Raw genomic sequence first — 27259 nt, 5'->3', positions numbered from 1 at the left:
ATAAAGAAAAGAAAAAACACTGAAGTAAGAAATAACTTTCCTAGTTACATTAACTTAATCTTCCCAAGTTGTGGTTTGGGACATATGGCACTTTTTATTTTTCTTTGCCATTAAGTTTTACTTCTGACTTTTTAAGTAAACGTTTAAGTTTGATTTTGGTAAGATCAGCTATCAGAAAATATTTTTGTACTTATGTAATATCCTTTTTGAGTATTGAGACTTTCTGTCTGAATATGGATTTCCTCTAAACATATTTTAGATTATTTGCTTTAAAAAAATAAAAGGAATGTTTAGCATAATGGCTCAATGTTTTCAACTAATAAAGCTATTCTTTTTTTCCCCCTCCAGAAAAGGAGCTTTGCTCATTGCCTAATGGTCTTTTCCATGATTGTAGATAGAAGAACACTAAGTGCCAAATGTTTAATTATTAGTTTTTTGCCAAAATGTTTAATTGTTCAGTTTATTTCATAACAGAAGAGAAAAAAATATTTCTTTCATTACCTTTATAATATCACTAGAGGCCCAGTGCACGAAATTCATGCACAGGGGTCCCTCAGCCCAACGTGCACCCTCTACAATCCAGGAGCTCTCAGAGGATGTCCTACTGATGGCTTAGGCCTACTCCCTGTTGTTCTCTGCTCTCTGCGGGCCTGGAGATTTTGCTGCAGACATGGAGATGAAGCCCCTATGCCCTGCTCTCCGCTCTCTGTCTACCTCGCCATGCGCCACGTGAAGGAAGCCCCAATGCCCTGCATTGTGCTCTGTCTGCCAGGCCTGGGGGCTTCGCCGACACCAACACTCTAAGGAAGTCCCCATGTCCTGTTGTCCTGGCTCTGTCTGTGGGATCTGGGGGTGTTTCCGCTGCCACCTTGCTAAGGAAGCCCCTAAGCCCTGCTGTCTGGGTTCTGTTTGCTGGACCTGGGGCTTCCCCTGCCATCATCCTGCGAGCAAAGCCTCCAAGCCCTGCTGTCTGGGCTCTGTCTGCCATGTCTGGGGACTTCCCCGCACTGCCATGATAAGGAAGTCCCCAAGCCCTACTGTCCTGGCTCTGTCTGCTGGGCCTGGGGCTTCTCCGCTGCCTCGGTGCTGAGGAAGCCCCAAACCCTGCTGTCGGGCTCTGTTTGCTGGGCCTGGGGCTTTCCCTGCTGTTCCAGCACTAATTGCTGTCCAGGCTCTGACTACCATGTCTGGAGCAGATCAAAAATCCTTCCAGAGACAATCCAGCCTCGCTGCTCCTGCGGACAGGCCTGACACTCCAGCAGCAGAGCTGAGGATACTGGGCACCACAAGATGGAGGCTGCCATTTTTGTCACGGAGTGATGGTTAATTTGCATATTACTCTGTTATTAGATAGGATGACACGGACATGAAATTAAGAATTTATTTTCCCATGTAAAAGCTTCTTCCAGTTAGAAAAAAGTTTTCTAGTTTTTTTTGTTTTTTGTTTTTTTTTTTAATTATTGATTTGAGAGAGAGAGGAAAAGGAAAGAGATAGAGAAACATGGATGTGAAAGTGAAACATCGATCAGTTGCCTCTCATTTATGCTCTTACTGGGGATTGAACCTGCAACCTAGGTAGGTACCCTGATGGGGAATTGAACCTACCACTTATGGTGTACTGGACTATGCTCCAACCAACTAAGCCACCCAGCCAGAGTTAGCTCTCTGTTAATATTATTTTTAAATTATTGAGAGCACTTGTAACCCACAATTTACTGATAATTTCAGTAATTTTAGTACTTTCAGTCTTTCCCTAAACTAAATTTACTTATTTATTAAAAAAGAGGAAGAAAATAATTGATGCATTTGATTATTTTTTCTATTTCTTGTTCTTTCCATGATAGACTGCCAATATGTAAACTGTCTGAGGAAGGAGGAAAGAGGAAAAGCAAAGCTTCTTAATAAATTAATTTCCCCTAACTAGAACTGTATCTTTGGTTATTTTGTCACTGCTTGAGTTAAAGTTAATAACATGATAGCTAGCGGTATGCCATACATACAATTTGTAGCTTGTAAATATTAGGAAGAAAATAGACACTTTTTTTTATAACAAAACATGCCAAGACATATGATAATTTTTTTAAAAAAAGTTAAATCATTTAGTTGGTACAAAAGCACATCAGGTCTCCCTGGCTTTGGTCCTGACTAATGTAGGAGTTGCTGATCCTTTCCCTTTTCAATTTTTAATTCTCTTTCCAAAAACCTTTTCTACCATGTATTCAATTATATGCTTTCTTTTCCTAGCCACATTTGCTTCAATCTAGTAATTACCCTATAAATTCTTTCAATTTTTCTAAGTTTGTTAACAGAACTTGAAAATTAAGTAATTTAGTTTATCTTTGCCTACTAGAACTCTTAACCCATTCTCCTTACAATTCTCAGGAAAAAATTCAGGTTCTAGGACATTTTTTGTTTGTTTGTTTGTTTTTTAATATATTTTATTGATTTTTCACAGAGAGGAAGGGCGAGGGATAGATAGCCAGAAACATCGATGAGAGAGAATCACCGACCAGCTGTCTCCTGCATACCCCCAAACCCGGGATGTGCCTGCAACCAACGTACATGCCCTTGACCGGAATCGAACCTGGGACCTTTCATTCCGCAGACCCACGCTCTATCCACTGAGCCAAACAGGTTTCGGCAAGGACATTGTTATTATCCTCATATTCTTTTCATTTTTGAGTACTGATTATGTGCCAGACATATGCAATCTTTAATTCTCACAATAAAGAGTTTGGTATAATTGTCTTCATTTTACAAATGAGAATACTAAGTCCAAGATGGGATAAGTACTTGGTCCCAGCTAGTTACTAGCAGAACTGGAATTTGCTCTCCCTATCTCCTCAGGCTATGAATTTTCCATAGACCCTGATACCTCCCTTCCTGTGTTCCACCCTTCCCACCCTAGCCAGTGTGATGATAAAATAATGGAAATTGTGAAGATTCTCCACCCATTCACCTTAAACAAAACAAAACTTTTAAAAAGACATTTTGGTTAATGCTTGTATGACATAAATATTTAGCCTATCTTGAGATAAAACACTGTTGAATTTCCTTTTGAAATATTAATAGCTTCATTTCAGAAAACATACTACTTGTTTACATTTTAAGAAATAATTTTTAAGTGCTCAAAATTTGTAATAGTTGCTCACACCTATGTGTGTGATAGTCTCTAAGCACTTACAACCATAAGAAAATCTGAGAATTCCATTTGGGATAGTGTAAGATATGTGTAGTATATTTATAGTTACACTTAGTGTAGCTTAGTTCCACAATGCTTGTGCTTACTTTATAATTATATATTCTTTTTTTCTTATATAATTCTCTATACCATGTTATACTTTACTAGCAGCTAACTCATATCTATTAAGAGTGACATCAGATGAGCAGTTCTATCTTAAATTCTTTGTTAGTTTATCTCAGAAGTATAGATTTCTGACTTCTAGTTAAGCTCCAGTTCTTTGCTCTTATTCTCTAGGTATGAATATGTGAGTCTTTGGTTCTTTCATTTCAAACATATGGATAAGCATAAGTGATTTGTTAACAGACCCACTTTTTTTTTTTCTTCCTTGCATTTATATCATTGACCTTTGCTTCAAAAAGCGTTCAGCAGTTTTCAACAGAGGGATACCATGAAAGGGGTTGTTGTAAAGGCTTTATTCTATAAAAGAAGTCACACAGGGAAAGCTTTATATTTGCTGAGTGATTTAATTCTTATACATGCAGAGCTTGGCCATGGGCCATGAGTAGCATGGTGGAAAAGCCTACTAGAGCAGCCTCACAAACTTCCCCACTCCATTCTGTATATTTTTTAAAAAGAAAGAAAAAAGCATCTCCTTTCCGGTTGTTCTGAAACGTGCCCAAGAAAAGTGAAGCATGGAGTCTAGACTAGTTAACTATATCACAGACTGTATATATATAAATTTTCACTTTAAGTTTTTTTGCAAAGTTATTTAAGAGACATGGTTGTTCATAATCAATTTCTATAGCATTTAAAAAACAATGCTCATCATCTATACTATGATCAGTACAAATTTTAATTAAGCTTTAACTAAGCATCACAATTTTTGGGATTTATCTTCTGAGAACCTTGGACTTTGCTAGTCAGTTTCTCTTCAAGCACTAAGACCTCTTAGCTTTTGTTTAGGAAGTCCTAAAATATATTGGCAGTGAGAAAAGAGATGAGGGTTTATTCTGAGTAAGGCAAAAACAGCTCACTGGGATCAGAACTTAAATAAATGGTGAATTGAGGTGCTTAGAATCTACATAATGAAGCTTGATACTCAGGGGTGTCGAGTTGTTTGGCAGGCAAATTTCTTGTAGAAATTTAGAGTCAAATTTAGGAAAGGATAAGTAGCATGGATAGGGCAAAAGTCTATCTTTGGGTAAATAATTGCTAGGTATGGACAATAATTTAAAAATTTTTTTTGCATTTCCTCAATAGTAAGATGAGGATTATGATCTTTATCTACCCTGTTTCCCCGAAAATAAGACAGTGTCTTATATTAATTTTTCTCCCAAAGTTGCGCTAGGTCTTATTTTCAGGGGATGTTTTATCTTTCCATACGCTAGGTCTTATTTTCGGAGGATGTCTTATTTTTGGGGAAACACGGTAGTAGAGTTATTTTGAGGATTAGAGAGAATATATAATTTACATAGTCCCTCAATAAACAATGGCTCATTGTTTTTATCATCATCATCATCATGCCTGCTTTCAGATGCTTTCATTTTACATTTTCTGTAAATTTATTTGCTAGTCAAGAAATTGAATAACCAACCCAATATACTGGGCAGCTTTAAGATAGAAAAGTGTTGATAGGTTACTTCTCTGTTTATAAGACTTTAAGATATGTTACAAATAGAAGCCCGGCTTTCTTTCCTTTCTGGACTGGTTTTGTTTGAGGAAAACCCTAAAAAACATTCCATGTAGAACTGTTTTTCTACTCCTTTTTGGAAGCCAGGCTTCTATTTATTTATATATTATCTCACATAAAACAATATTTCTTGGGTTTGTATGCTACAAGTAGAATACAGAGTTGAAAGTTGCTTTACTTCCATTCTTCAAAGTTTAACCCGAAGTTCCAATAACTCTCAAATTTAGAACTTTCATTTTTACTACAGAAATAGGAATATGGGAAATAGTAGGGGATTGCTTTAACTGATGATATGTGTAAGTATTAACAATCTGAGGTTGGGCTCCTGAGCTAAAACTAACAACACCATGCGGACTCATTATTAGGAGCCAAATTTCTTAAAAAGTATTTTATTGAGAATCAGTTCTACCTTGGATTGTCTCCCATTCAATATCACTGGTGCCAAAATCTACTTAGATGCAATCTAAAAATTTGAGATACAGAATGAGCATATAAAGAAGGGTTATACTGTTGGAAAAAGGGGAAGAATCTTAGCTATTCTGAAGGGTAACTAGTATAGCCCTTCACCTTTTTCCCTTCCAGTATTTAGCTCTAACATTCAGTTTGTGTATTTATTGTCCATTTATTTGTCAAGTATATATTAGGAGCCTACAAACCAGGTACTGTACTAGACTCTGAGGATATTAAGATGGCTAAGTACAGTCCCTGGACTCAGAAAACTTATTAAGATTTATGAAATTGCTGAAACCGGTTTGGCTCAGTGGATAGAGCGTCAGCCTGTGGACTGAAGGGTCCTGAGTTCGATTCTGGTCAAGGGCATGTACCTTGGTTGCAGGCACATCCCCAGTAGGGGGTGTGCAGGAGGCAGCTGATCAATGTTTCTCTCTCATCGATGTTTCTAGCTCTCTATTCCTCTCTCTTCCTCTCTGTAAAAATCAACAAAATATTTGATTTCATACATCTTTTTAGTGTACTATAACTATTTTCATTTCATACATCTTTTTAAAAAGATGTATGAAATGAAAATAGTTATAGTACACTATCCATAAGCTTGTGCTATGTCTTGAAGATAATAAGTAACCTCTGCTTGATACAGTACTTCTAGTTGAAATAATTTCTACATTAAGATCCTCGAATGATGGGATATTAGTAACACAATTTTAAACTGATTTACTTATTGTCTTTGCTTTTATTTGCAGTTCTGGGAAATGCCAGTGTAAAGTGGGTGTCACCGGCTCTGCATGTGATCGATGTCAAGATGGATATTATGGCTTTAGTAGGAGTGGCTGCTTGCCCTGCCAATGCAATAATCGATCTGCCAGTTGTGATGCCCTCACAGGTACGCACTTTTCTTATCTTTTTAAAAACCAGTTCATTGTTCTTTTTATTTTGAGGTCCTTCATCTATAGATTGATTCTTTCTAAATAGTTTGTAAGGGTCTTTCTCCTTTAAGTGGGATGTAATAGGTTATAGCAAGCCAAACTCCTGCAACAAAAACTTGACAAAAACATACAAATAAAATTCAAAAATCTTATTGGTTGTAGAGCTGTGGAAACAAGGAGGATGATATGAACTAAAATTCCAGAAAGTGTAGAACTCCTACATAAGCTGATGATCCTAGCCATTTCCTTTCCAGGGGACATTTGCTGAATCTGGGCATAGGCTAAGGAACAGAGGTTAGCCCAAGCAAAGGAATGATTTTTGAGGACAGAGATACAAGAGCTTTTGGCAGTCATTTGGGGCTTGTGTGATGGATTGGAAACTAGAGGAGCTCTAAACAGAAGGCTATTTTTCGCTTAGGACCTTAGCTGACTGTGTAGGAGATGGAAGGCTAGCCCAAAAGGCAGAAAGAAATTTCTCAGTCTTATAGTGCTTAGGAGACAAAAATCTCTTTAAAGAGGATCTGCTACAACATACAGCCATCTCTCTCTCAAGACGTTGCCAGATTTTGAGGTGCGAGTAGGACCTGAGGGGAAGTGCTGAATCTGTTGCAGTCTTTCAAGGCTGAGGAGACTCAGGACTGTTAGGTTCTCAATTAGAAGTCTTAGAGGGCCATGACCAAGAATTGTGATGAACCATTGGTGAACTGACTCATACTGAGATTGTGATCATCCTCAACCCATCTCAATTTCTGATTGGATTGGGAATCTAACTATGACATAGTTCATAGGTCAACGCTCAACCACTGAGCCACCCTGGCCAGGCTCCTAGGCAGTATAAGAACAAGAAATCCGAGTTTAGGCAAACTTAAAGTACTAAAAAACTAAAGACAATTAACATTTCTGGTCTTTAATTTTGAAATCTTTTTTCCCCCCAATAAAAATTCAGGATGCTTAGAATGGCCTTCTAATACACCTCTAATCCCAACCCTAGACCCTTTGCTTTAATAAATCATATCCTGCCTTCAGGCCTTTAGTTAAAGGTTACTGCATTAGAAAGCAGTTCCTGATGTTCCAGGATAAATGACAATTCTCATTTATACACACTTGTATTTTTTATAGCACTTATCACAGTTCGTAATTGCATATTTATTTGTGATTCTGAGTCACATATGGCTTAGTCACTACATTGTAAGTTCCATATCAGTTTTGCTCTCCATTGTACACTATCTTTAGCATGTAACATAGTAAGTAACTAGCTAACATTTTTTTAAAATAAATGAACAAGAAAATGGAAATACACACAATACATGAGTTCCAATCCTAGGTAATAGCAAAAATGCTTCATGATATAGAGTTGATTTAAATTGCTCCCTGATCTTTTGCGGGACCAGGAAACAGTCCACATTGCTTGTTGTAACTTTTTATTTTCCTTGCAGCAATAAGCTAGCTATCTTTAATGTTAAGTAAATGCCAACCTGTCCTTGCTCTGGAGATAATTTAAGGCAAAAGAAATCCTTTTCATGGTTATGCTTTCTAAAAGCAGTTAGAAATAAGAGAAATAATTTCTGTTTTGAAATATAATAAAAATGGAATCCAATGTGAAGGATCGCCAATACTTATTTAAAACTGTATTCTTTTTTTTTTTTAATATATATTTTATTGATTTTGTACAGAGAGGAAGGGAGAGAGAGAGTTAGAAACATTGATGAGAGAGAGTCATCGATCAGCTGCCTCTTGCACACCCCCTACTGGGGATATGCCCGCAACCAAGGTACATGCCCTTGACCAGAATCGAACCCGGGACCTTTCAGTCCCCAAGCCGACGCTTTATCCATTGAGCCAAACTGGTTTCGGCTAAAACTGTATTCTTAATATAAAATTAGTCTTTTGTCTAAAATGAGATTTTCCCCCTCCCCCAAGAGTGCTGTGTTATGGTTGCCCTCTGGTGGCCACTTACTATATTTTCATAGTCTTTATTCTTCCTCACTTTAGTCTTTTTCTATGCCTTGTATTTTATATTGAAGTAGACTTTAAAGTAATCTTTTTGTGATAAGATATATTGGGGGGAAATTTGGAAAGCAGTTTGATAATGTGTATTAGAAGTCTTAAAAATACTTCCTTGATTCAGTAATTCTGTTTCTAGGAATCTAGTCTAAGAAAATAATTTGAAATTCATAAAAAGGTTTATGTTCAAAGATGTTCATCAAAGTGGTACTTATAATTCTAAAAACTTAGACCATCCTATTTCTAGGAGAGAACGAAGCAAATTATGTTATCTAGGCAATACATGGTTAAGAGCACAGAAAGTGAAATCTTTGCCTGTGCAAGTTTCTTAGCCTGTTTTTTTTTTTTTTTAATCTAGAAATTTGGGATAATGATAGTAATTGCTTCATGAGTTGTGAAAAGTCAATGCAATCCTATATAATAAAGAGCTAATATGTTAATTATACTGAACAGCAGAACAACTGCCCAGACGACTGTCCAGACGAAGCCGGGGCTGTGAGGGCCAAGCCCCTTGCATGAATTTTGTGCATCGGGCCTCTAGTATACTTATAAAACTCTTAATACAGTGTCTGGCTCATTATAAATAATCAATAAATAGAAACTGTTATTATGTTGTCATTAAAATGTTTTAAAAAATGATATATAACAATATGAGAGGGAAAGAAGCAGGGTATAATAATGACATGTGGGATACATTTAGATTATTTAAAAAGCAAAATCTAAACCTCTATATGGTGATTTCAAGTAACCTTTCAAAATCTTATTGACACAGTTCTTTGGGTAATCATTTTGTCTTTCTACTCCACTGTATTTTTCTAGATTTTCTTTATAGAGCACATATTTTCCTTAAAGTGGAGGTGGGAGGACTATTATTTTTTAAACTAGAACTTCCTGTTCATATAGTGTACTTCTTTTTAAGAATTAAGCTCCTTTAAGTGTTCCATGGCAGCTTGACTGAGTTGAATACTCCTTCACTCCTCAATGACTTTCTTCACTTTAGGATATCACACAATTCTGGCTCTTTCTCCCCATCCGCAGTTGGCTCTGCTGCATCTTCCTCTGTTCCATTGTAAGCACTGGAGTAACTCAAAGCTCAGCCCTTGGCATTCTTTTTTTCTTTTTTCTTTTTTAAATATATTTTACTGATTTTTCACAGAGAGGAAGGAAGAGGGATAAAGAGCTAGAAACATCGATGAGAGAGAAACATTGACCAGCTGCCTCCTGCACACCCCCCCACCCGGGATGTGTCCGCAATCAATATACATGCCCTTGACCCGAATTGAACCTGGGACCCTTCAGTCCGCAGACCGACACTCTATCCACTGAGCCAAACCGGTTTTGGCACCCTTGGCATTCTTATCTTTTCCATTTATATACTCTCTAAATGATCTCATTCGGTCCCCTGGATTTAAATGTCATCTACACATGTGCTGATTACCAGATTTACATTTCTTCCTTGATTTTCACACTCAAAAATCCAACAATGCTTTGGACATTTTTACTTGAAGGCTTTAGTTGGCATCATAATCCTAATACATCCCCCCAAAATCTCTATTTTACCCTATAAGTTTTACTCTTAGTGTTCTTCATTTTGGTGACTGGCACCATTCACCCAGTTGCTGAGTCCAAAAGCCTGGGAGTTATATTGTATTTTATTCTTCTTTTTTCTTTTTCTTACTGCAAATATCCAATCCATCAGCAAGTTCTCTTAGCTTGACATTCAATATAACACCCAGAGTCTGACCACTGTTCATGATCATTGCTGTCATCCTTGTCTAAGCCACTGTCCTCTCTCTGAACTACTTTGACACTCATCTGATCTCTGCCTCTTTTGTTCTCTCATCCCCTAACCCCCACCCTACCATAGTCCAGTCTCCACATAACAATCAGAGTGATCTTTTAAAAATGTAGAATCAGATAATGTCATTCTCATGCTTACGGCCTCTTGGAATAAAATTCAAACATATAACCGACACACCCCTCCAATCCAGGGGTGCTATCTGTAAGACGGGAGACACCATTTCCTGATTTGGGGTTGGTTCCCAGAGTAGCCCCTGGGAGGGGTTCCTCCACACACTGCCAAAGGGAGGATGGGGTGCACGCAAAAAAAAAAAAAAAAAAAAAAAAAAAAGAAGAAGAAGAATACAGCACCCTGTATGCCCAGGTGGTTTCCCATCCAAGTCCAGGCCTGACTCTGCTTAGCTTCCGAGATCAGACGAGATGGGGCGTGTTCTGGGTGGTATGGACGTAGATGGTGGAGGAAGCCTCCGGGAGCCCCAAGAGCCCAAGCACCCAGCCTCCAGGCCCACTCAGCTCTTGGCCCCCTTGCTGACTGGGTGCTCAGCCCCCCTCCTCACCCTGCCTTTCTCTTTGACCTTATCTCTTGCTACTCTCATCCTTGTTCATATAAGCTTACCCTTCTTTCTGTTTGACAGGTTAAAGTTTGCTTTCTGCCCTGTAGACATGATCAGTACTTGCTATATTTTTGACAGGTTTATATATAAACTATGAAATGGTGAAATAAATGAGGAAAAGTCTATTTACATGTGACAATTTATGTTTTCAACATTTTGTCACTGAGTTTAGTGGGAAAGGAACCATCTCTCCTAATCACAATAACAATAAAAATAATCAAAGTTGAAGTTCAGCCCGGCTGGCATGGCTCAGTCAGTGTTTGAGCATCGACCCATGAACCAGGAGGTCACGGTTCAATTCCTGGTCAGGGCACATGCCCTAGTTTTGGGCTCCATCCCCGGTGGGGGGCATGTGGGAGGCAGCTGATCAGTGATTCTTATTATTGATGTTTCTGTCTCTCTTTCCCTCTCCCTTCCTCTCTCTGAAAGCAATAAAAACACTTAAACAAAAAAAGTAAATACTCTCCTTCCATATATATCATTCTGCAATTTGCTTTTTCAACCGACATTATTTTTAAGATTTATGCATATTCATAACATATAGGTTTAGTTCACTTATTTAATTCAGTATCCCAGTGATTGAAATCGTATAGTTTTACCTATTTTCTTTCAATGATTTTTAGATTGTTTTTAATTTTGCTCTTTGAAGAGCTGGCCTACTTTCAGTATGTAGTCAATCAATCAACAAGGGCTTACTGCAACTCTTGTCACCTTTCCCTAAAGAGTTTACCATCTGGAAGGGGGCACCAAACTTGCAGACCTGGCCAATGTAGAAATAAGATGGGGCAGAAACTGAACTCTGTCCAATATCTATTGGATCACTTTTTCTTGATATCTCTTAAGGTCTTTTGATTGCATGTATGATTTATATAAAGTTACTGTGCTATCAGAGTAAATATTTAACTTCTTAAAATAATTTACATCTTTTAGGTGCTTGTTTAAACTGTCTGGGAAATAGCAAAGGGGACCACTGCGAAGAATGCAAAGAAGGATTTTATCAGAGTCCCGGTGCCACTAAAGAATGCTTTCGCTGCCCTTGTTCAGCAGTGACATCTACAGGCAGTTGTATCATAAGTAAGGCCTTTCTCTAAATCTTTATTTTTAGAAGCAAAAAGAGTGAATCAGTTACCAATAGGTATAAAATGTGTTCATAAAATCTGGGTGCTACAGGTGAAAGGAGTTATAAAAACAGCAAAAACTTCCTTTCAAGGCATTTACAGTCAAATCCAAATATGTGAAATGAGACTTGAGAGAGGGATGAGGAAGTTTTTGTTCAAAGCATATTTTATTTAACCTGTCATGACTAAAGAGGAAGGGATAAAAAAAAATAAAATTGAGTGCCTATTCATTGTAATTATTTAGATTTCTTATGTAAGCATATTTCTTTAGTTCTCTACTGAATAGGTTCTCTGTAGCCCCATCATTCTCACAATATATTGGACAATTAATAAGGTGTAGATTTTTACTTTGATTCCATGTGTCTCTTAAATTTGAGAGGAGGTAGTAGGGAAAGCTTATACTTTGTTTTGAGAAACTGGTGATTGTTTTGCATTTTCAGTTGTAGCTTGAGACTGGACTAAATTATTTTGATGCTCTCTCTGTTTTAGAATTGGGTGAATTGGAACCTAAATGTGTCCAGTGTAAAGAGGGTTACACAGGCCAGAACTGCAATAAATGTGAAAATGGCTATTACAATTATGACAGCATCTGTATGAAGTGCCAATGTAATGGCCACGTGGACCCAATTAAAACTCCAAAGATTTGCAAGCCCGAGAGTGGAGAGTGCATCAACTGCCTCCATAACACCACTGGGTTTTGGTGTGAGAACTGCCTAGAAGGTTATGTTCGAGACCTGGAAGAAAATTGCATCAAGAAAGGTAAACTTCACCTAAGGTTGTAAATTTAATATCTAAGCCTAGCATTGAAAATTTCAGGACAGCTACCTTTTGCTTTATAAAACCTTCTAATCCCACAAGAGGAGTTTTCTGGAAATAGATTTTGATAGATATTTGCCTAAAGAGAATTCCTTCCATTCCTGCTGCTCTCCTGATACTCCAAAATCAGCTACAGAAATTTGAGGACCAAGACCAAGTCATTGCAGTGTTTTCACATTTTCTATTCATCTACTTTTATTTTTATGTTAATAATTTTAAAAGTCCTATCACTTTTTTTTCCTTTGCTTCCTGTATTCTCATCATCTCCAGTGATCAGCAAAGGTTTTTTTTTTAAATAGGGACCTCTAATCTGGTTAGAATTTCCAGCTGAGAAAAATGAGTTTGTTTTAGCATCTATCCTAACTTTGGGCCTAAGATTTCCCATATGTAATGGAGGAAATAGTAATAATATTCCTTTTGATTTTTAAAAGAAAAGCTTACTCAAATGGCAAAATGTTTCTTATAGGGAGGTTCAGGAAGAGTTTAGATACAAATTAATGATTAGAGATTCAGGATGAGTTAAGAATATTTAGGCTTTACTAGGTCACAGAGATTAGATCACGTTCTTTTACAAACTACCCTTTGATATTCTGATAGATGTTGAATATTCGGCTGATGGACACTTAGCGTGAGGCAAGGGTTGTCCTGCCATTTTCTTGATATCCTTATTCTCTTGTGATCCAGGCTATGAAACTCAGATTGAACTTTAGCACTAGCCTGGAGATCCTGTCACTCATATTTCTTTCCCACTTGGAGGCATACCTTGTCTACATTAAGCTGTCAGGACTGTGGTGATTATTGTTTATTAAATAATGTAAAACATGCCTCTTTTTAGGATAAATGGATGATTGTGGTGATGAATTATAAAGATAAAAGTAATCATTTTGTTGAATGACTACTATGTGCCAAGCACTGTAAACATTGAAAAATAACAATGTTATATAGTATGTTATCTCATTTAATCTTTCCCAATAACTTTGCAAAGTAGATATTATTATTCCCACTTATAGATAAGGAACCTCAGTTTTAAAAAGATTAACTGACTTACCTATAACTACACACTTCTACTTAATTCTAGAGCCTTTGGTATTTCCACTGAGCTATGCTGTGTTAGAAGCACAAAGTGTAGTTTGTTAATTATAAAATAGCTAAAATCTACACAAGAAAAAATTACTGTACATGAAATTAAAGGAAGTCTCTTTTTTTTCTCTTGACTAATATCAACTTTGGACATTTAAATGGTGTTATTCAGAAGTAACTAGAAATACAGTTTTTTTCCCTACTTTGTTTTTATCTCCTTTGAAGAGAAGTTTGCCCTTATGAAATGCCCATCAGACATCCTGAACCTATTTTAGTTCAAATGATTGTCATCTATCCCTGTCACTTTTAACCACATGATTTAGAACTCAGTAGTGACATACTATTATCTTCACAGGAATTTGTATGAATCTATCCAAGAATAAAGAAGGATGGAAAATTCCAACATTAGAATTTCCCTAAATATTTTAATATAGATATTATACAATTTAAATAATAGCCATGGATATAATAATCAAGCTTTCTAGATCTTGATTCTTTTCACTATATTTCTCTAAAAGTTATTTTTAACTTGCATGACCTTAAAGAAAACTATCATGTCAACATGCCATATCAACTTCCACTCCCATGTATTTCTTTTATTGTTTCTTAAAACTAGATAATTTTGTCTTTTACATTTCATTCTCTGTTTTTATTTTCAGAAGTTATTGTTCCAACACCTGAAGGTTCTACCATTTTGGTTTCCAATGCCTCTTTGACCACATCAGTGCCCACCCCTGTTATAAATAGTACATTTACCCCCACCACCTTGCAAACTATCTTTTCAGTAAGTTCTGCTGAAAACAGCACATCAGCTTTAGCTGATGTTTCATGGACCCAATTTAACATCATCATTTTGACTGTCATCATCATTGTGGTGGTGCTGCTGATGGGATTTGTAGGGGCTGTATATATGTACCGGGAGTACCAAAACCGGAAACTCAATGCCCCCTTTTGGACCATCGAGCTGAAAGAAGACAATATCAGTTTCAGCAGCTACCATGACAGCATTCCCAATGCAGACGTGTCAGGATTGTTGGAAGATGATTGCAATGAAGTGACTCCCAACGGGCAACTGACTCTGACAACATCCATGCATAATTACAAAGCCTAAGGAGCTAGACCTGTTCTCCTGAATTGTTAGTGCTCACTAAGACAGCATCAGCCCCTGGGCATGACAGATCCCGGGTAGAGTTTGCTGAGAAAGCAAAGGCATATAGTGCATCGAAGTTTTCAGGTACAAATTCATAATGCACTTAGCCTATTACTTTTAGTTTACCATGAAGATTTGAAGCAGTCGCTATTAATAAGGACTTGAAGTAAAGTATATTTTTGTACAAACCACATGGGAGTATAGAAAGGTTGAACCCCATAGTACAGCCCTAATTGCTTTGACCTCCAGATAGACTCTTGGGGAGTGTTCACTCAACCAGCGGAAACAGGATGATGGATGTGGACTGGGAGAGGACTACTGGAAGACTTCATCTCCATTCCTGAAACACTTTTTTTAAAAGGAGGTTCCGGGACGATATTCATTTACTGTACTAAAAGACATCATTGAGGAGAAGCTAATGTCTGGGCTATATCATAATAAACAATCTTGATTGCTTCTAAAATAGGAGCAGAAAAGTCCCAACAAGGTCTTTAGAAGGGTTTTTATTTTTCCTTCCTGAATTCTTGCTCAAAGATAGGATTAAGGCACAAGATAAGCTTCTAATGGTACGGAGAGGAAGGCAATATTTGGGAGCAGGAAGCTGATAGTCCTCCTTAAGGTCTCAGTGTAAATGATGAGTTATCTAAAAATAAGGAATATTCCTGCCTCTAGAGAAATAAGATGTATATATTTAATGTAGCCTATCTGGTCAACATTGTATTTGTATCTATTTGTAAAAAAAAAAATCATGTCATATTTTATCTAGAATGTATTTGTACAGCAGTTAATGACATTGTAAAAAGAAAATATGGGGATTGGTTAAAATATTGTAAAATAGATGGCAATATTGCTAGAGCTGGGACTCTGGTGAGCATCATTCATTCTTAGTCCCTCTTTGGACATCATTGAAATTTATAAAAGGTTGAATGTTTCTAATCTTTCTTTCCCTTTCTCATTGTAAACATAGAATTATGTGTTCTTTGACTTATAGATTCAAGCAATAGATTTTGAAGTCAGTGATTGTTAAGCTGGAACACAGGCTGTCCTCTCCAAGCTACTCACCTAATTAGACATTAGCCACTCTCTATATTTTATATAGATTAATGTGGAACAAGCCTCATTAAAATGCTTTTTAATGTGAAAAGATAGTTTTTCAAAGGAATTATAAATATTTTAGTTTCAAAAGAGAAGCCATCATTATCACTTGGCATCCCTGTGATATTTTATGCCTGTGAAATATTTATATTTCTCCTCCCACCTCAAAAAAAAGTATCTCCTACATTTGAACATAGCCTGTCACTCATACCATGAGGAATGTACCATCTCTCTGCAGGGCCACAGTTCTCCTATCTTCTTGTTCAGGTGAGAGTAGCACTGTAGTTGAGTGGATATGGTTAGTCCTGGTTTTTAGGAGCAATTTTTTTTTCCCAGAGGCCATCCACTGTTGCTCTCATCTGTTATGATATAGGCAGATTGTGGATTAAAGTTAGAAAATTCAGACAGAAGATAACTAGATATTTATTAAGCAAAACAGAAAACTGTCCAAGTGGTTAAAAAAAGAGTAAAGACTTATTAGACTTGGGAAATCTAAGTGGACAACTTTGCCAAGTTCCCCAGAGGAAAACCTAGAATTTGGCCATCCCTCTGTAGGATACCACTGAGTTGTTCTCAGGTTTGGAGGTGATGCTTTGGAGGATGTAAAGGCAGATAATCTACTTCTGGTAACTTGAGGTGCTCTGGATATTTGGCCATTGCTCATGAGAGTAGAGATTATGTTATGTTACATTATATTAAAATAAGTTATTTCTATAGCCCTTTGCCATTTGCAAAGCATCTTTGCATATGTGTTTCTTTTGTTGTTCACAATAGCCCCCTGGGGAAGTAATTGCTGTCCCCATTTTATAGATGAGATTAAATGTCTTATTTGAGGCTACACAATATTATGCTTGGAATTAGGACTCCTCAATCTGAAGCACATATTCTTTCAACTACATGCTGATGCAGAAATTGCCTAACCACAGACATGAGAAGGCTGGGAAGAAGAGTCTCATCTGTGAATGTTTCTAATTTTTTAAGTACAAGGTGCCATCCAGGGCCATATGCCTATGAAGAACATGGTGAAAAGAACAGGAAGCTCACTATCTAGAGCCAGTATTGGTGATAAGAAAATAAAAATACTTGTTTGTGTTTTATTAAAGTGAATTCTTCCAAGTGGAGAGAGAAGACCTGCGTTCCCCAGCAGTTGCCACGTAATGTGTGTATAGACTGTGCACTGCACAATAGAAGGAATTGCGCAAAGTGGCATACCTGCTTTTCCCCAGATTACCACTCCTCAAAGCCAGGGATTAATGATGGTGAGAAACATTTGATAAACAGAAGTTAACCCAATAGAGAAAGGAGCCAAACAGTCCAGATTCTGGCCATGTAGATTCCTTGAAATAGACCTTAGAAGGTATTGCAAAAATTAATCACAAAGAATGTTTACCTTTAAAACTTATGAACAGTCCTAGATCGTGTTTTTAATTTTTCCCAATGGAATAAAACGAAGGACTTAAAAAAATTTAAGTAATATTTCATGTCCCCTCTTTTTTCTGGTGGAAATAATTTTGCTTTAAAACTTAAGGCAATCATGAAGTGATCTGCCACCAAAATCAGACTAGAAAACTAGCATGGAATGCATTACGCAATATTCATTTCTCTAAAAGCATGATCCGTCCTATGAACTATGGCATTCAGCACGAGGATCCCATCAATCCTTTAGAAAGACTAGTACCAGAAGAGTTTTTGTCTAGAAATTAGAAATGTGTTTATTTTCAAATAAGGCTAGTTGAATGTTATTGATAAATAACAGATACTGCTATTGAGTGATACTTTTATCTCCATTAATTCATTTTAACAAGCACTTAAACATTTCAGACAGTTAGATGCTCTAAGTGTTAAGTATGTTTGTCCTCCCTTATTCCCTCCCCTCCCCTTCTCTCCCCTCTATCCTCTAGCTCCCAGCAGTCTTTTATTAATAATTTCTTAAGTTGTAGAGAAAAATGATAGTCCAGATAAAAACTAAATAAAAACTAAAACTCATTTATACTAAGCTCATGTGGACTTAATTTGTTACTCTTAGGGATACCTGAATTTTAAGAGAAAATAAAAGAGTAGACATGGAATGGGAGGATATTTGTGGGGAAGAGGATTTGTAGAAGCATCAAATTATATGACTACTTTCTAGCCCAATATTCCCAAGAAAATGGACCATTAAAGCAACTCTCACTGACCCTGGTTTCATTTTGGTCAGTTGACTTGCTTATTTTGGAGGCAGAAAATTGTTTCCTCCTGACAACAGTACTTCTTCCTGACAGCCTCAATTGGGATTGGGTTATTGGATTATTTACCTTGGTCCTATATTTTTTTGTAGGGCACGTAGGGAACATAACACCGATTGTAATGGACATTCCCTGGTTCATACATTTTGAAGTAATATAGATAGGAGTTGAATTTATACATCTCAAGGAAAACTCTCCGACAAAAGTTCAGCCAAGTAAAAAGCAACCCAATGTAACCTGATAGAGTGAGGAAAGCATTTCTGGCCTCATCCAGGAAGAAGCTTGATATAGTAATAAGGAGTTTGGGAGCTAAAATGAGTTTGGTGTGTGCAGGGGAGTAATAATGGAAGATGAATGCAAGTATTCTCTTTAACCCTGAGCCAGTGACTATGCCAAGGGGAAAAGCAGGAAGAACATGCTGATTCATCTGAAGAAGTCAAATATCAAATGGACTACGGGTTATGGATCATTAAAATGTCAGTGGCTGAACAATGCTTTTTCAAAAGCAGTTGGGAATCTGTCCTAAGTGCAGTAATTGCGACGGCAGCTCTGGAATGTGAGCCCAGGGCTGCAGATTTAAGTTAATGCAAAAACTAAATGCTTTAAAGTTAAATTTTAATGCTAGGCACAAGCACTCTGTAATACATTAAATTTCAGCCCAAGCAATTAGAGAATGTTTCTGAAACATTAAAGTTGTATTTATGTCACTAAAATTCTAACATAAATTTTAAAAAATGTGTTCTCATCCATATGTTGTACTAGGCTTCATGATGCATTTCTAAATTTGTGTATGATTTGAGTATATAAAAGAATTTATACAAGAGTGTTATTTAAAATTATTAAAAATAAATGTATATAATTTGTACCTATTGTAGATTTGTTGTTTTACTTTTTTATGTGGTAAGAGTGGTTAGAAGTCTTTTGATATATGTCACAGACCATTTATTTTCAAATCATGTCATGAATCTTGAACGTTTCACTTGTTAACTATGCTTTTTGTTTTAAGAGTTTCTTTTAAAGAATGCTTTCACCTGGCGAATGTTGCTCAGTGGTTGAGCTTTGACCTATGAACTAAGAGGTCACAGTTCGATATTCGGTCAGGGCACATGCCCAGATTGTGGGCTCAATCCCCAGTATGGGGCGTACAGGAGGCAAAAGATCAAGGATTCTCTCTCACCCTTGATCTATCTCTCTCTCCATCTCCCTTTCTCTCTGAAAACAATAAAGAATATTTTCCACTTGGGGAAAAAAATGCCACATTGAAGAAGATTCCCCTTCTTAGAACAAATCAAAAAACACAACCTGAGGGGGGAAACCTAGATATTAATATATATTCTTATTTGTGCCTTTTAAATATATATATATATATATATATTGATTGATTTCAGAGAGGAAGGGAGAGGGAGAGAGAGATGGAAACATCAACAATGAGAGCGAATCATTGATCAGCTGCCTCCTTCACGCCCGCTACTGGGGATTGAGCTGCAACCCCGGCATGTGCCATTAACCGGAATTGAACCCTGGGACTCTTCAGTCCATAGGCTTCGCTCTATCCACTGAGCCAAACTGGCTAGCGCTTCTTTGTGCTTTTGCTTGTCCCTTCATATCCATTGGGATTTCCATGGAAATGTTATAGGAAAAAAACTTGTTCCTTTTGGGTTCCTTTTAGTATAAATTTGACGGGCCACAACCATGTTCTAAGTGTTTATTAGATAACTGATAACTGAAAATTAGATTTTTATTTTGAAATACCCTTGAAGATCCTCTATTTTGACATAGTTTAGAGGTGTTTAATTGGATGCCATTTGGAGACCCAAGGGGGTATTTGAAAAAGAAGAAAAACTAAGGCCTTTCTTTGTGCTGACAGGTTTATAAACTTCAACTGGTTTATTCAACATCACTTGTTGATATAATATTTAAACTTTATAACCCTGCTTTTCTTTTCTAGTCACACAAGAAAATGAGTTTTATTCATAATCCCACCTAATAATTTATGTATAGGGTCCTATACATGTAGATATAGGATATACATGAATTGGATGTTGTTTCAAGGAAACAGAATAAGCATGGCAAAAATCAAAGCAACTTAAAATTTCAAAAGAAAGTAAATCTACAAATTTAATACAAGAGGAAAAAATTTATAGAATTGTCATACTTTTGATGGAAGTCTATCAGTCAAAGATATTTACTAGATTGCATTGTCAAAATTGGTTGTATTCATTTTTCCTAGGGATATAAAATTACACATGATTCATTATAATTAAATCAGTAACTTCAGAGTAACAGTTCTGCTTAATCACACTTAGTTTAAACTAAATTAAAAACAAAATATTTTTCATGATACAGTATTAGGAGTATTAATTGACAGACTAAAAAGGAGCATTCTCTGAATGTTAAAAAGTTATAATTTTACCTATGTAGGTTTTTCAAGACAAATTTATGAAGAAATTATTGTCATAATTATTGTAGAGGCTTCCTAATACTTCTGCTAATCAAATGAAAGCCATCAGACAATGTTAAATTTAAATTGTGTTGCCAGTTTGTATTAATAGGTAGGTTTTAAACCTTGTATGTTGAACACCAAACTTCAGATAGTTGCAAAAAAACAGGCAAAGTCTTCTCTTTGTATGTAGCAAGAGTAGGTTTGAGTAATAAAGGAAGTATTTGGGAGGAAATCTTCTTTTGTGGTTTCCTATTTGTTGTCAGATCAATTGCTACAGTCTTACACAGCAGTGTTGTTTTGCTTAGTCTCTATCCCAAATAAGGAAGAGCCTTAGCCTCTCCTTATGTTCACTACCATTCTAACCCAACCATGTTAAAATTCATGTATAATTTCCTGTATATGCTAGGTTGTATGATGTCTCTTTCTGGCTTTGCTGGTGCTGTTTCTTCTATCTATAGCATCCTAGAACAAGCATGTCAAACTCGCGGCCAGCGGGCCACATGCCTCATTTATTTGGCCCTTGTTAGCCTTTGAGTTTGTCACGCTTGTCCTAGAGTATACTTTTTCATTCTTTGCAACCCCTTGATAAAAGAAAGTTAATCAATCCATAATTTGTGTCTCTACTTTGTCTAATGAATACCTCTCTTATTATACATATTTTACGTAAATATTTGCTATTTTATGTCTTTCCCAGGAGATTCTATTCCTTGAAGCCAGGGGCAATATTTCTCCTGTCTCTAGTATCTGGCATAGTGCTGGCACATGTGGGTGCTCAGTAAATGATGGTATAAAACAAAAGATACTTGACAGATACAAGAGTTTGTGTATGGACTTATTTGATGAAGTATTATAAGAAAATCATATTCAGTAGGTAAGTCAATATAATTTTAAATATGTTTTGATTGATTTTAGAGAAAGAAGAAGGGAGAGGGAGAAACATTGATGAGAAACATCAATTGGCTGCTTCCTGTATGCCCCCTACTGGGGATCGAGCTGGCAACCTGGGAATTGAATGAAGCACCTCTTAGTGCATAGGACAATGCTCAATTCATTGAAGCACACTGGCAGGGCAAGACAATATTTTTAATTTAATAGAGATATCAGTATAGTGTGTACTTAAAAGGGTCTGAGAAACTATTGAGATTGTATGCTGTTTGGTTTGTGAATACAAGCTGTGTGTGTGTGTGTGCGCGTGTGTGTTTCTGAAAAGGTCCGTACCCTTAATCATAGTCTCCAAAGGATCTATGATTCCAAAGGGTTAATTACCTGAAAGGGGAAGACTTTATGCATTTCAGCAATAAAAACTCTTCCACTGAATAAGTCAGTTCTGCCTTGATTTAAGAAATCCACATCAGGGAACCCTTTTTAATGAAATGACCTAAAAATCAAAGAATTTTGTGCAAAAAATGTATTAAAAAATGGGACAAACTCCAGGTGTTTAACAACAGAGCATACACTTGTTAAGATAACATAAATATATTAAAAAGAATAAGAAAAAATGATTAAAAACAGAAAGTTAAGTGAAGAAAAATAGGATATTTTGAACATGGGCACCAGGACCCATGACTCACATTCTTCATTGAAGCATCATTTGTTATAGCAAAATAATAATTTGAAACACCCAATTGTCTGTCTGTAGAAGAATGTATAAGTTGTGGCCTATCTACACTGTATCCTTTGAACAGAATTTTATGCATTTGTCAAAAATGAATGAGTTACAACTATATATATATATATATCTCAATATGGATGAAACTCAAAAACAATGTTCAGCAAATAAGTCATAGAGGATATATAATATTTCTTTTATATAATGGCTAAAATGGAAAATGTTATTTAAAAATACATACGTGGGAAAACTAAGTGAATGATTTATACAAAAGTGAAGAAAACTTTTTGGAAGGAAGAGAATGATGCACAGATGACTTCAAAGGCATTAGTACTATTAAGTAATGTGTGTACATAGCTTTTTCATTGTATTTTTTAAAAACTCTATGCATGTGTATACACATATATACTCTAGTATATATGTAAATAGGAAAAATTTTAAGATATAAACTGGTGCATATAACAATTTTCAACTATGTTGGAAAATACAGAAAATGTTTGAAAGGAAATGCCATAACTTGGTGATATCTGTACTAAAGAGACAAAACAAAGTCACTACATTTTATTTCATAATGGCAAAGAAATACATCAGGAGGATATAGTAATCCTGAGTGTTTATGCACTTAGTAAAAGAGTTTCTGAATACATGAAGCAAAACTTGTTAGTACTGAAAAGAGAAATAGGCAAAACCATAATTATAGTTGGAGATTGCAACCCCTCTCTCAATAATGTAGAGAATTAGTAGACAGAAAACCAGTAAGGATATAGAACACTTGAACGACATTATCACCAACTTGACCTCATTGGCATAGAATAGTCACCCAACAATAGCAGGGTATACATTATTTTTAACTGCACATGGAACATTTACCAAGATAGACCATACACTTGTCCATAAAATGTCTTAACAAATTTAAAAGTATAACAAAATATTTTTTCTGACCACATGGAATTAAATGAGAAATTAGTAACAAATATATCTGGGAAATTCTGAAATATTTAAAAACCAACATATTTCTGAATAACACATAGGTCAAAGAAGAACTAAAAAATTAGAAAGTACTTTGAACTGGATTAAAATGAAAACACAACATTACACATTTGTGGAATGCAGCTGAAGCAGTGCTTAGAGGGAAAGTCAGAGAGCACTGAATGTTTCTATTAGAAAAGAGGAAAGATCTCAAATCAATGAGCTAAACTATACTAAAAAACTAGAGAAGAAAGAGCAAAAGAAACCCAAAACAAGCAGAAGATAAGGAGTAATAAGATAAGGGCCAAAATAAATACAAAAGAAAATGGGGGAAAAAATCAGTGGAACTAAAAGTTAGTCCTTGAGAAATTCAATAAAATTGATAAACTTCCAGCCAAATAATCAGGAAAATGTTTAAAAGGAAGAAGACACACACACACACACACACACACACACACACGCACGCACACACATTCAAAAACAATATTAAGAATGAGAGTGGCATAACAGAAATGTTCCTTTCAAACATTTTCTGTATTTTCCAACATAGTTGAAAATTGTTATATGCACCAGTTTATATCTTAATAAGGATATAAAGGATAATAAGGAAGGTTCAGCCAATACATTTGATGACTTAGCTGAAATGTATAGATTCTTACTCAAAAAAAAAAAAAAAAAGAACCTATGTGGCCCTATTTCTATTAAAGAAACTGAATTTGTATTTAACAACCTTCCACAAAGAAAACTCTAAGTGTGGTTAGCTTCACATGTGAATTCTATGGAAAAACTTAAAGAAATAATACCAATTAAACACAGACTCTTCTTGAGAAATTAAAATTTCCTAATTTTAATTTCCTAATATTTCCTAATTCATTCTATGGGACTAGCATTAATCACCCTGATACCAAAACCAGACAAAGATATCAAAAGAAAAGAAAATTTCATATCTCTCATGAACACAAACTTAAATATTGTAAGAAAATGTAAGCTAACTAAATGCAACCACATAAAAAAAAAAAAAGATAGTACTGGGGTTTATCCCATGATTGGTGTAATATTTGAAAATTAATGCAATTCACACAGACTGAAAAAAAGAAAAATCATATGATAATCATCTCAGTATATACAGAGAAAAAAAAGCATTTGACAAAAATCCAGTATTAATTCATGATAAAAATGATGATGATGAAGAAGAAAAGAAGAAAAGGAAGAGGGAGAAAGAGGAGGGAGGAAAAAGGAAGAGGAAAAAGAAGAAGAAAAAGAAGAAACTCTCTACCATCAAGTTATCTGTTCAATTTGAAGGCTGGGACAATCTTTATCTTTTAATGCCAAGGCCAAGCACAGGCCCTGGTACTAAAAGGAGCTCAATAAATATTAGTGAATGAATGAATGATTGCATTAGCTGTGTTGCCATTTTTGCACTGGTAAATATGGTGAGACATGTACTGCAGTTTTAGGCTTTGAATTAGACAAAGCCTAACCAAAAAAATAAATATACTGTTATTTTGGGCAACACTTGTATGCAGGGATGTTTTTGAGTGACCTTAGGAACAAAAAGCATAAAATTTCCTTTAGTGGAATGGTGCCAATGAAAATCATTCCTTCAGTGCAGAGAGATCTTGCCCACAGACTGGATTGCGTATCCTCAAACACTGTGGCATGTGCTGACTGGGTAGGAGGCAGACTTAGTCTGCTATGTGGATGCTTTTGGTGCCTTCCCCTTCCTGCCTTTATGTGCAGTAGCTTCAGAACCAACAGGCTATAGCTCAGCTTTTTAATTTCCCCTCAAACATTTTCTAAATGAGCCATTGTTACCGTTTATCACCATAGCTAGGGGATTATTCAGCTTCATTTTAAGAAGCTACTTTTACCAAGAGATGAGATTCTTCCAGACAAGGATAAAAACATTAATGGTTGTCTATTAAGACTCTGTTTAGTTGAGATAATAATTTTGGGGTAATTAAGCAAATTGTATAGACTCCAATGGGCCATTAATCCCCAAATGAATCTTGTGAAATGGAGAGGGCTTTAAATTCTGTAGCAAGGATCAGAGTTTAGCAGCGGTGACATTTTGAATTTCCTTCTGTAAAAATGAAAAGGTAGCAATGTTAGCAGGTTTTGGTTCTGTATAAAGAATGAACTTCATTTACTTATAATCTGAACCTCACCTTGCTGTGTTAAAAGAGATAATTAAAACATTAAAGTAAGGGTTAAAATATCAGTTAAATACACCAAACAGGAGGTAGAAGTACACCACCAACCCGGGGCTAAAGGTTACATTAGCAGCTGACACCCAGTTTAGCTAAATTTCCCAGCAACCAACAACAGGGATTACTTAGCTGTTACTACCTAATTAAAGGAGGCATCCTGGAAATACAGAAAACCTCTTTAACTGAGTTCTAAAAAACAACAGAACAGAGAGCATCAAGTTTGGAAGCAGAGAAATGTGAAGTCCAGTGCAGGCTTTACAACCCTAGGATCTTGGGCAAGTTAATAGATGGTTCTTAATCCTACTCTCCCTACCTGTAAAAGAATAATAGTGCTGAACTCTTAGGGTTGCATTGAGGTTCAATGAAATCTTATACGTGAAGCACCCCAGCACATGCAGATTCTACAATGAATGATATTTCCCTTCCACTCTGCCTTTTCAATAAAAAGAGAGATCTTCAATAAAAGCTTAAGAAAAGGGGGCGGGGCAGGGGAGGGGCGGAGGGCACTGAGATGATTCCAGTACTGAGAAGGAGAGCAATGCGGCTGATCTCCTCAAGCTATTTACGTATTTCCCTAAAATGGGAGAAACTACAAAAAGTCATGTTACTCAAGTTGCAGCCCTCCTAATTAATTTGTTCAAGCAATCTTTGGCTACCGATTCTGGATGTCTGCAGACACATTTGCTATAGATTTCTTTGAAAAGAGGAAGTAGGTGCTGTTGGTCCTTCTCTAGGAACCTGCTCACTTAACTGCATCAATCTAGACATCAGTGCTTTGCCCTAGCCTGTGTGGCTTTGGGTAGGGGTGTGCAGGAGGCAGCAGATTGATGTTTCTCTTCTCTCTCTCTCTCTCTCTCTCTCTCTCTCTCTCTCTCTCTCTCTGTCTCTCTCTCTCTGTCTCTCTATCTTTGTCTCTCCCCTTTCCTCTCCCTTTAAAAATAAAAAATCAATTAAAAATACGTATTTCTAAAAAAGACATCAGTGCTTCTTTTAATCTGCAAAAAAGTCCAGACAGTTAATTAATTCAATTACCCTTCTTTGCCTACAGCTACTGCTGTTTTACATATTCAAATGTGCAGCTGGGAAAGGCGCTTAAAAGCTCTTCCTGAGAGTTTTTCCAATAGTCTTTTGTTTTAACTTTATTTTTACTGTTGAGAGAGTTTTCCGAATAGTCTTTTGTTTTAACTTTATTTTTACTGTTGACACTATTACAGATGTCCTCATTCCCCCCCACCTTTTTTGCCCACCTCCACGCAGCCCCAGCCCCACTTCCCTCTGGCCATCACCACACTGTTGTCTATGCTTATGTGTCATATTACAGCATTATTTACAATAGCCAAGATCTGGAAACAGCCCAAGTAGATGAATGGATTAAAAAAAGCTGTAGTACATGGATTTCTCTCTCTCCCTCTCTCTCTCTCTCAATTCCTCTCCCTCTCCCTCTAAAAATCAATAAAAACATATGCTTGGGTGAGGATGATCAATGTAAGCAGGGAGATCTTGAACTGGGACGTATCTAGGCCTTCTGTAAGTTTCAAAAAAAATTCAGAAGTGCCGTATTTGGAGGCATGGATTTTGCCTGTAAAACACCTTCTCACAACCCCTCTATCAGAATGACTCAAACTCTTCTCTTTATGCCCCTAGAATCTTACTGTTATTTTTCTCACAACAAGAAAGTATTTTAGGATATTTTACTTTGATTTATAATTACTTATGTGCATTTTAACCAGCTTTTTGGAGGCAGGATAGCAGTAACTGAGTGAAAGGTACCACGGCATAGTGATTAAGAATATGGGCATTAGGTTGAAATCTGGGTTCAATTCCCAGCTCCACCACTGAGCTGCTGTATGTCCACGCAAATCTCTCTCCT

The 27259-nt window shown here is 36.3% G+C and overlaps 1 protein-coding gene across 1 annotated transcript in view; it reads left to right on the top strand.

The window, feature by feature from the left end:
* Positions 1-19032, top strand: part of MEGF9 (multiple EGF like domains 9) — a 72232-nt gene extending 53200 nt beyond the window's left edge. Inside the window, exons 3-6 of the mRNA XM_084898154.1 lie at positions 6074-6213; positions 11605-11748; positions 12282-12551; positions 14348-19032. Of these exons, the coding sequence (XP_084754280.1) occupies positions 6074-6213; positions 11605-11748; positions 12282-12551; positions 14348-14799 (1006 nt within the window). The 3' untranslated portion in view covers positions 14800-19032. The remainder of the gene's footprint in view (positions 1-6073; positions 6214-11604; positions 11749-12281; positions 12552-14347) is intronic.
* The last annotated feature ends 8227 nt before the right edge of the window (positions 19033-27259 follow it).

This window comes from Pipistrellus hanaki (assembly GCF_964339955.1).
Source record: "Pipistrellus hanaki genome assembly, chromosome: 11".
In the NCBI taxonomy this organism is placed as follows: Eukaryota; Metazoa; Chordata; class Mammalia; order Chiroptera; family Vespertilionidae; genus Pipistrellus; species Pipistrellus hanaki.
The sequence above is the reverse complement of the archived record's forward strand: the minus strand, read 5'-3'. Positions and strand labels throughout refer to the sequence as shown.